General features: G+C 43.6%; 1 protein-coding gene across 1 annotated transcript in view; it reads right to left on the bottom strand.

Annotated features, from left to right (window-relative positions):
- Positions 1-171: 171 nt before the first annotated feature.
- The window catches only part of KHDRBS1 (KH RNA binding domain containing, signal transduction associated 1), a 30205-nt gene continuing 19017 nt past the window's right edge, over positions 172-11359 (bottom strand). The window contains exons 4-9 of the mRNA XM_030823301.1: positions 11048-11194; positions 7023-7156; positions 6032-6233; positions 5452-5519; positions 4502-4560; positions 172-1532 (exon numbers count right to left, since the gene is read on the bottom strand). Coding sequence (XP_030679161.1) covers positions 1435-1532; positions 4502-4560; positions 5452-5519; positions 6032-6233; positions 7023-7156; positions 11048-11194 — 708 coding nt within the window. The 3' untranslated portion in view covers positions 172-1434. The remainder of the gene's footprint in view (positions 1533-4501; positions 4561-5451; positions 5520-6031; positions 6234-7022; positions 7157-11047; positions 11195-11359) is intronic.

Genomic DNA, 11359 nt, shown 5'->3' with positions numbered 1-11359 from the left:
ACAACTCCATCAACTTTTTTTTGGTAAACTTAAAATAAAATCCCCCCCACCACTTTTAAGAATGTTTCCAACTTTTAACAAGCCCATTAACTTTAGAGTTAATTTAAGTTTATTTGAAAGAGAAAACTATTTTATGGTCCACCCAAAAAAATGACAATTCATCACATTTACTTTGATTAAAAAAGGACTAAACTTTATTGACAAACTGCTGCAGACATTTTGACATAAGTTTAAGCTACCTATTTAGGCAGACTTACACATGTAGCATTTAATCTTCCGAGAACAAAATGGGAGGACGGTACAAATCCAATTAGGACTTTAACTTATGTACAAAGTGGATTTTGATTCCTTTTTCATTCAGCTGCAGTGTCCCTTTTTATATCATGCTAGTGTTGAGACATACTTGACTAACTTGGGAACAGTCGATATATTGACAATCGTCAACTTAAGAAAATCATCAGCTTTTGGCCCCAGCGTCCAAGTGAGCTTTTCATGGAGTGCAGAATCTCAAATGGACAAAATACTTTGTCTTTTTAAATACTGAAAAACTTAATTATTAGTACTATGACTGAAAGATTCTTCATGGCTAAAAAGCTCTGCATCAAACTCAATTCAGGAGGCCTTCCCCCCCACCCCCCACCACCATCAACCTCTTCAAAACCTACTCCCTCCCCCCTAAGTATCTCTCAACACAGTATGTCTGGGGCTAGATTTCAAAACCCACGTAATGAAAAAGTCAGTTTTACAAGCCTAATTTTGTTGTTGTTGTTGTTGTTTTATATCAATTAACGTTAAAAATTGCATCAACTATTTAATTCATGAGGATCTTTCATATTAAAATTTAACCTTAAGATTCAACCGCCATGTGCTTTTATAAAGGAAACATTTTTTAGAGACGTCTGAGCTCACTTTTACATGGTGGTGCCTACTGCCGTTAATGTTTGTGATTTTAAATCTTAAACAGCCCTGAATTTTGAAATGTAGCCTAGTTTGGGATTCTGCAACTACAACTTTACGGGATGCCTCAAATCAAAACTAAGAGAAACTTAACAAGCCTTTACTTCAGAACCTTTAAGCAAGCAATGTCATTTTTGAAACTAACAGGTTTGTGTGTTTTTTTTTTTACTCAACTTCTTTTTTTTATTATAAAAGGTACACTTCTGTTTATATTTAAACAACAAAGAAAAAAGCATCTACACACTTAAAAAATTAATTCCATATTCCTAAATCTATTTTAACTCATTTTAAAATACTACATACAGAAGCCAGAATGCAGAGTTAAGAATGGAATAAGGTGGGGAGAAGAAGGGGACCACGAAGAAAAACACTTAGACAATTACTTGTCTGTTGTGGGTAAAGCAACAGGAATCCTGGGAGATACAAGAAATCAGTAACAACTTTGCTCATAACTGATATTTTCCCCTCATGTTTGTTTTAATAACGTCCATATGGGTGCTCTCTGTATGCTCCCTTCACTGGCCTAGCAGGAGGGGCCTTCAGCGACGGCCTGGTCCCATTCCAGTCGTCCTGGCCTGTGGGGAAAACAAAGACAGTTTATAAACCATGTGGCCACGGCACTTAGGGATAAGCAGGGATAGGTCACATAGTAAAGATCACCAAAAACACTGCGTTTCTTCTAATGCCTTGACACTTCCCCTGGTGTTCCTTGCTCTCTACTTGGCTTGGCCCTCTTGGGCAGCCTGGGCAGTTTTTCAGTTTTGAGTGGAAAGACAGAAGGGAACAAATCCAAAAAAGCTGCCATTGACTCTGGAGTAATCTCCCACGACGAGGTTCTTCATAGACAAATGTGATCTGTACTGCAGTCCCCAAACCTGGAGATACCCAACACCTTGCTTGAGATAGTGAGGAAGTCATTAATCTTAGCGAGTCTGCAATGGCCTTTCCTGTTCCCGAAACAATTTGGCAGGTAGCCTCAGGTAAGGTGGGAAGACTTCTGGAAGTCTTTGATTGGAAGCAGGCAGCCAGCCCCACTTCCATGCAACAGCAAGTCATGTTTCCTTATGGAGAAGTGTCCTCTAGCTCTCTGGGAAAAGCAAGCAAGGGCCACTTTCCATGGGGCCCTCCACCAGCAGAGCTGATACTGCTCTCTCTGATAGAGGGATGTGCAATCAAATGTTGCACTGACAGCACTGTTTAAGATAATTCCAAGGCTGGGTGCGGTGGCTCACGCCTGTAATCCCAGCACTTTGGGAGGCCAAGGCGGGCAGATCACAAGGTCAGGAGTTCGAGACCAGCCTGACCAACAGGGTGAAACCCCATCTCTACTAAAAATACAAAAATTAGCCAGGCGTGGTGGCGCCTGCCTGTAATCCCAGCTACTTGGGAGGCTGAGGCAGGAGAATTGCTTGAACCTGGGAGGCAGAGGTTGCAGTGAGCTGAGATTGCGCCACTGCACTCCAACCTGGACAACAGAGCCAGACTCCATCTCAAAAAAAAAAAGACAATTCCTTATCTCCTTTCTTAAGTCGACAGGTGAGAGAAGCCAGACAATGTGGTTCGCATCCTCAAATGGTTCTCCTTTGTGACAGGGAAAAGCCTGAGGAATATGATCACATATTTCTAGAGGTGACCTCTTATGAAAATAAATTGCGTTTAAGCTTATTCTTCCCACACTTTACACACACTAGTTCATCCCTGAAGTATTTTTCCAGCTGCCTGTATTCACAAGTATCTGCCTCCATCTCTATGGAGACTCAAACTCCTATACAGATCGAAAGTCACACAGAACCCTAATTATACCCCCAGTATAACACACGTGTCCATCACTTTCCAAGTGGCTTCTGGGTATCAACAAGACAGTTTCTTTTTCTTTTTTTCCTGATGTATACAGATCATCCTGGACAGTTTATTTTTCTAATTCTGTTAATCAAAGCAGAGATCAGAGCAGATTAACTGTGGCAACACCATATCAGGAGCACAAAGAGAAGCCTGCTTCTTTCAGTTTGGTCTTTTCTCCAGCAAAACAGAAATGCAATTTAGTCAAACACATACAGAGGCCCCAGTGTACTGCCTCACTGATGGAGGGAAATTCTTGGGTGCAATCACACGGCCCTTCTAAATAGTGGTATATGAGCAGAGCAAAGCAGTGTTAGTGACTGGCAACTGTCCAGTGCTATTTCGCTAAAATTGGTAAGAACAGTTTCCTTGGGCAAGCAGCTGATTGGCTACTTCATACTGTGCTGAGTTGGGCTCAGCTTGTCTGTCTCTGGGATGCCCTAAGGGGCTCCTCTTTTTCAGCTAGGGATAAGGGGAGACTGTCAACCAGTATCTTAGCATGAATTGTCAATTGCTGAGCCCCTGCCAAGGACTCTCTGCAAATCCCTCAGGTATGCTGAAAATACCTTATACTGAAAAGGTAGCTCTAGCTGCATCCACTGCCACATGGTATTCCCACTGAGGCCTATTAACACGGGGCCATAACTGGCTCTTGAGGACACACTTGAGCGATGTGTTTTTAACCAAACCTCAGGGAAGGCAGCCTTGTCCTGCTGCTGTTGCAGCCTCCATAGCTCTCTTGGGATCAAGGACTGTGTTGATGTCTTCAGGCCAACAAGGAGCCTGGTGCCAGTACTGTCCTGAATTATCAGCTCTAGCCCCTACAGCCTCTAATCTGATTCTAATAGGCACTATCTTTTTTTTTTTTTGAGACGGAGTTTTGTTCTTGTTGCCCAGGTTGGACTGCAATGGCATGGTCTCAGCTCACTGCAACCTCCACCTCCCAGGTTCAAGTGATTCTCATGCCTCAGCCTCCCAAGTAGCTGAGATTAAAGGCGCCCACCACCATGCCCGGCTAGTTTTTTGTATTTTTAGTAGAGATGGGGTTTCACCATGTTGGCCAGGCTGGTCTCAAACTCCTGACCACAGGTGATCCGCCTGCCTTGGCCTCCCACAGTGCTGGGATTACAGGCGTGAGCCACCACGCCCGGCCCTAATAGACACTGTTCTTGCCCCCAACCTGGTCTGGCTGCTTGCCATCTAGGGCCCTTTCAGCTGACATCTCCTTTACAATGACATTCTTTTCAATGAGATCTAAATTTATTTTTTTCATGAAATGGGGTAGATGAGTACAGTTGTGTATGATTAAGTTCTTGTTATCTACCAAAGTGGCCTAGATATCGGCAGCAAAGGCCCAGAAATACAACCCAGGTCTAGCTATTTCCTTGCCTAAAGTAGAAAAAAATCAACATTAGCTTATAAGTCTGCTGCTCCACAGGGCCAAGCTGGTCTTGAGCCCTTGTTTAAGACACACACTACCCTTCCAAGAGTAGCAATACCCCACCTCACTCTAGCAGACCCTCTTTCTACCATGTACTGCAAAATTTAAGTAAGAGCAGAACTCTCACTGTCACATCTAGCAAAATCTTGGCCTTCTAAAGGTTTATCCGTAGGTATGTTTGTCTGACTCTCAATACTTTAGTCACCAGCATCCTCCCGGGCACTTACTTGTACATTCTGCCCCACCACAGAGATAAAGACATACCATAAGCTTCATAAGAATCTTGAACCTCCCCATGTCCATAGTCATAATATTCTGAGTCCCTGAAAGCCAAAGGCAGAGTGTTAGGAAGCTACAGAGTAACTATGTTTTAGTTTCACCTTTCTCTCAAATACTTCCATATGTCAGTCATTTTACTATGTGTATTAATACAGGAAAATACTCATTCTGCCCCATCCCTAAACTGTAAAGTATTTCCAAAATATGTATAGACTATGTACTTATAATTACAACTATTGCAAAGAAAAATGGATACCCCAGAATATAAAGTGAAAAAGCACAATCCTAAATTGACCCTCTTAATACAGCATACATATACATGTATTCATAGGGCTCACCAGAAGGGAAAAAGAACTGTTTTATCACTGCTGTAGAATTCTGGGACTCTTTTTCAATCAATTCACAGGTAAGCTATATATATGGACACACAAGGAAATGGTCTTAAAGAGAAATGCAGAAAAGAACCTAAGTTATGGTAGTGCAATTCAAGTTTCTTGTAAAATTTTATGCAGCTTTAATGTGGTTTTGATATTTTAAAATAATAAATCAAAATAACATAAAGGCATTTCTCCTTGTTTCCATGTAGTCACAGCTTGGAAATTTTTCATTTGTTACTCTCAGGTTCTAAATTATAATTTAAGGCTCACAGTTATCCAAATTTACAAATCCAAGTGTGCGCTTCACAGATGTCAAACACGAGGAAAGCACTGCATGGTGGCACGCACCTGTAACCCCAGCTACTAGAGAGGGCTGAAGTGGGAGGACTGCTTGAGCTTAAGAGTTCAAGACCAGTCAGTACTGCGGGGTGCAGAGGAGACGCACTCCAAAGGCGAGCATTCTGCTTCTTAGGGTTGTGCTGTCTGAATCTCTCTGTTCCTCCAACTCCCTCCATCCATCCTCAGGACAAACAACAGTGCTTACACTGCCTGACTCACCCTTGACTCTGGCTGTAATAGCCTTCGTAGCCTTCGTAACTTTGTTCTGCATATGTATCATCATATCCCTAGAACAACAACAACAAAAAAATGAAATAAAAGATCAAAATCAGAGAGAGTAGGAAAGGTAATTACATCCCACGGGAGTAGGTAGGCTTCTGAATTAAAAGGACATGACATTTCCCTCTAAAATGTTAATGCCTACTGTAGAATCGTCACAAGAGAAAGGGTTACTAAACAAAGAAAACCCAAACAAATATGATATGCCACAGAACAAGTGTGAGCAGGAAGTAAAGTACAAAATCGAGCTTTAGTATTATCAGTACTAGTAAGACATTCATTATAAAACACTACATTAAAGTACATTTTATTTGTTGTTTAATCTACAGGTGCATAGTAAAACCCTGCCTCAAATGGAAAAATCTTCTAATAGTTCAACATTCACTGCAAGAGAAGAGGGCAGACTGCAAATCTTACAGGCAGCCCATGACACCTACATAAAGGACCGAGGCCCTGTCATTCAACTTCCTTTAGCAGCCTTCTAGGTATTGGGAAACGGCACATTGTTCAAATTTCTTACATATTCTTCGTATGTTTCTGGTGCAGGAGGTGGAGGCAAAGGTATCCTCTGGATGCCTGCTGTCCGTGCTCTTGGTGCTGGAGCGCCCCTCACAGTAGGTGGGGGTGGCACGCCTCGAGTCACAGTGGCACCTCTGGTGATGGCTCCCCTTACTGGTGTACCACGTACCAAAGCCCCCCGAGGTGGTCCAACACCACGGCCCCTACAAAATGAAAGTTTATCTTAAATGGAGCTTTTTATAAACAGTCCACTTTTATGTTCTGATCTGTTTACAAATTCTGGAATTAGGCAGATTTTATGAAGCCTTAACTAGGCTACTATTAAAGCACAGAGGAATGTACAGGGTAAAGGACCCACATTGCAAGATCCCCGAGGTCCTATAGAGGACCAATTCATCACTGCACTGCCTTGGGTAGGTCTGGAGAGTCTGCATACTCTATAAAGGTCAGTCACAAAAGGTAGAATTTTAAAGTCAGACCATTAACAAATGCTAAGACTGTCCATAATTAGAAGGCCAAAAGTTTCAGCTAGACTGCAGCACTTGGCTATGGTCAAAGTGCCCAAGATCTAGAACTCTATTTTGTTTTTTTTTTGAAATGGAGTCTTGCTCTATCACCCAGGCTGAAGTGGTGGCATGATCTCGGCTCACTGCAACCTCCGTCTCCTGGGTTCAAGCAGTTCTCTTGCCCCAGCCTCCTGAGTAGTGTGGTGCCCGCCACCACACCTGGCTAATTTTTGTATTTTTAGTAGAGACGGGGTTTCACCACGTTGGCCAGGCTGGTCTCAAACTCCTAACGTCAGTTGATCTGCCTGCCTTAGCCTCCCAAAGTACTGGGATTACAGGTGTGAGCCTATGGTTGTAGAATTCTATTCTTGATGCAACATACAAATCCTGAGACCCTTCCTAAGCCAGACATAAGAGCACCACTAAAAGGGAGGACACTGGTAGTCACAATTACATCCTATTTCTGGGCGTCTCCATTATTTTTACCTGGGAACAGGTGGTGGGGGAGGTGCGGCTCCCCGGCCTCTCACTGGCACCCCACGTCCACGAGAGGGTTCAGGTACTCCATTCAAGTAGGACAGCTCTAGAAACTGCTCCTGGCAGATATCATCCATCATATCCTGGGAACGAAAGATACAAGGAGTATTGTGTGACATCTACACTTTCTGCTGAGAAACCATCCGGCCCACAGGAGCCTTGAATTCTAAGAGCTCTGAGAGCCCAGGTGAGGTCTCAGGTCATTCCTTCTCTGAAGTCAAATGGCACCCTATCTGTCACCTCTCTGAGAAAGTCTTAATGGCAGACCCCTCACTATTCATAATGTGGTCCCTGCCTAGCTCTCCGGATCACTTCCATTCTCTCGCTACATAACCTCCTCACAAGCCAGACTGAATGACTTGCAGTTCAGAGCCTGGCATACTCTTACACATCCATTCTTTGCAAATAGTTTCCTTTTCCTGGAATAATAAAAGCCACTACCATTAATGGAGCTGTATGCACTTGGCTCTATATAATAAGCTTTATATAGATTTTTCAGTTTAATCTTCAAAATGACGGCCGGGTGCGGTGGCTCACGCCTGTAATCCCAGCACTTTGGGAGGCCGAGGCGGGCGAATCACGAGGTCAGGAGACCGAGACCACTGTGGCTAACACAGTGAAACCCCGTCTCTACTAAAAATACAAAAAAATTAGCCGGGCGCGGTGGCAGGCGCCTGTAGTCCCAGCTGCTGGGGAGGCTGAGGCAGGAGAATGGTATGAACCCGGGAGGCAGAGCTTGCAGTGAGCCAAGATAGCGCCACTGCAGTCCCGCCTGGGCGAAAGAGCGAGACTCCGTCTCAAAAAAAAAAAAATCTTCAAAATGACCCTGAAATAAGTAGGCAGATCTCCACGTTTTACAGTTAAGAAAACAGACTCAAGGAGTATACATCAACCAGCTTAAGAACATAGAGCTAATAAATGGCAGACTCTAGATGTGAATTCAGAATTACCTGTCTCAAAATCTAGGTGTTGGATCAACAGGCTTTTTTGTCCTTATACTGTCTTTTTTGTCCACCTGAGGGATTCTTAACTCATCCTTACAAGACTTGTCTAAATTAAAGTGTCTCTTGAAAAACTTTCTCTTGATGCCACCCCTTCAACTCCTCTTTTCTCAAAGTACCACATAATTCCCTACACCCAAGCACTCACCACATCATCTTAGAATTGTCTGTCACTAAACTGTAAGCTCTCCAGGAGCCATTTTTGTAACTTTACACCCAAGCATAGCATCAGACATCTGACAGATACTTAAGAAATGTTTGGGATGAACAAGAAACCTGAAGCTCAGAAAAGTGAAATGATAACCTGTCCAGGAAGACACAGATAGACAGACATACATAGTCCAGTGCTCTTCCTACTGCACCGTTGAAGCATTGCTGGTATAGTTAATTGTTCTAAGGGGAAAACGGAGGGCTGAGGTCACAGATGCAAAAATAGCCTCACTTTTTTTTCCTCCACAAGAGGGAAAAATCAAATGCCATTTGCAAATCTTTTCACGCTTCCTGTTGAGAGCCATTCAGTCTTAATACTTCATGCATTTTTATATATTCCAGATTTTATGCATTTTTATATATCCCAGGCATACACAGCTTCAATAGATGATGCTAGTCTTTGATGCCTCCCTCAACTCTCCAGCTCCTCCTACCTTACACATTACTGCTGCTTGAGACTCACACCTTGGAGAATCAAGTAACCAATGCCAGACCATTGCTCAGACTCCTCCAACTGCCACATCAACACTGAGGAAACCCACATCTCCCCGGCAAGCATCTTTTTCAAAAGATTCACTTAACGCCGGGCACAGTGGCTCACGCCTGTAATCCCAGCACTTTGGGAGGCCAAGGCGGGCGGATCACGAGGTCAGGAGATCGAGACCATCCTGGCTAACACGGTGAAACCCCATCTCTACTAAAAATACAAAAAATTAGCCGGGCGAGGTGGCGGGCACCTGTAGTCCCAGCTACTCGGGAGGCTGAGGCAGGAAAATGGCGTGAACCCTGGGGGGCGGAGCCTGCAGTGCCGAGATCGCACCACTGCACTCCAGCCTGGGTGACAGCGAGACTCCGTCTCAAAAAAAAAAAAAAAAGATTCACTTACCAGCAAGCTTCATAAACCTAACCCTTCTGAGGAACATGAGGGAGACTAACGATGAAGAGAGGAGATAGGCATTCCCTCTGCAGTCCTTTGGAAACTGAATGGCTTGGGTGATGAACAGAACACCCCAAAAAAAGTAAAAAGAATTCCCTTGAGTAAGATTAACCAGCTGTGTTTTTCTCTAGGATATGCTAAATGGTCTGTTTCATGTTGAACATTCTTTTTTTTTTTTTGAGACAGAGTCTCACTCTGTCGCCCAGGCTGGAGTGCAGTGGCGCAATCTCGGCTCACTGCAAGCTCTGCCTCCCGGGTTCACGCCATTCTCCTGCCTCAGCCTCCACACCCGGCTTTAGCTGGGACTACAGGCGCCTGCCACCACACCCGGCTAATTTTTTTTTTGAATTTTTAGTAGAGATGGGGTTTCACCATGTTAGCCAGGATGGCCTCAATCTCCAGACCTCGTGATCTGCCCGCCTCAGCCTCCCAAAGTGCTGGGATTACAGGTGTGAGCCACCGCACCTGGCCTCATGTTGAACATTCTAATGAAGATGAGATACTTGAAAGCAAAGCAGCTGCTAAGACATTTGAGACTGTTGGAATCCTTGGAGTTCAGCATTATGGGTACACAATGCCTAAAAACTTTTTTTTTTTTTTTGGAGATGGAATTTCACTCTTGTTGCCCAGGCTGGAGTCCAATGGCGCAATCTTGGCTTACCACAACCTCTGCCTCCTGGGTTCAAGTGATTCTCCCACCTCAGCCTCCCTAGTAGCTGGGATTACAGGCATGTGCCACCACGCCTGGCTAATTTTGTATTTTTAGTAGACAGGGTTTCTCCATGTTGGTCAGGCTGGTCTCGAACTCCCGACCTCAGGTGATCTGCCCGCCTCAGCCTCCCAAATTGCTGGGATTATAGGCGTGAGCCACTGTGCCTGGCCCACACTGCCTATAAATTTTTGCCCTATCAATTTTCACATCATCTGACACCACATTTAGTTCTAACTCCCTCATTTAACATTCAAGAAAACCAAGGACTGTATCTTACCTCCTCTTGGTTTTCTGATGAACACATGACACCTAGTCAATTCTAGTTGAATAATATTCCAAATCGTTCCTAAGTCTCCAGATTCATCCTTGTTATTAAATATTCAACAGTACTATGTTAACTCTGACAACCACCAGGCCTTGCTAAAAGGCAAAAATAGTACCATTTCCTATTTATTCAAAGTAATATTCCAACCAAGTATTCAAAGGTGGTAACAAGCAAGATAGACAAACTGGCCTGTCCCATCTCTATCTAGTCCTCAGTAATAGTCTGAAAAAAGCTGCTCACCAATCTGTTAAACATCAATAGTCACCCTCTTCCAAACTAAACTCATCCTCAGCAAACTCCTCCAGGAAAGAAATCCCTGAGTGTGCTCAGGTCAGAATTTAACCCAATAACACTAGATGCTATAAGCTGCTTGCTGCTAGCCTCTACTCTCTACAGCATGAACTTCTTGAGTGCAGAGACCCACCTTAGTCACTTTACTAACACAATCTCCTTGTTCCACTACTACCAAAATACTCAGCTAGGTGAAGACTCTGTTAAACCTTAGTTAACTGAATATCAGTAATGCAGGCACACTGTGGACCCGAGATACTGACAAGATACCGGTACACAATGAAAACCACATTAGACAAGGAGGGATAGAGTGGCCTTGGAGCATAATGCTTTGAGAATTAGGTGCAAGTAACAACTACCTAAGGAAAATGCACATAATGCAGAATTTGGTATACATACAGGTTATGCAGAGACCTTAGTTAAGAACCCCTACCTTCACAACAGCATAAGATCCCAGTTCTCTTTTGCTCAGAAGACACAGGACATGCATTTCCTTACCGGTACTAGAAATTTCTTGACTTCCTCCATGGCATGGGCCATAAGAGCATAAGCCTCACATGGGGGTCCAAAGACTTCAATGAAGACATGCAGATCCATATTCAAGTGGGCATATTTGGGGTCTCCACCTTTGCGCAGCTCTTCCTCCTATGGAAAAATGCAGAGAAACATCACACCACATGGACTAGGGAGAAAACACCACCTTTACCTCTAAGCCAAAGGAACAGCAAGAAATACCCCTAATGTCTATGAAAAACAGTAAAGTTAATTGGTATGAGCTGAGAAGAATTAAACAACAACAACAACAAAAAA

Source organism: Nomascus leucogenys, chromosome 12, assembly GCF_006542625.1.
Source record: "Nomascus leucogenys isolate Asia chromosome 12, Asia_NLE_v1, whole genome shotgun sequence".
NCBI lineage: Eukaryota > Metazoa > Chordata > Mammalia > Primates > Hylobatidae > Nomascus > Nomascus leucogenys.
Note: the sequence above shows the minus strand (reverse complement) of the source record. Positions and strands in the feature narration are given on the sequence as shown.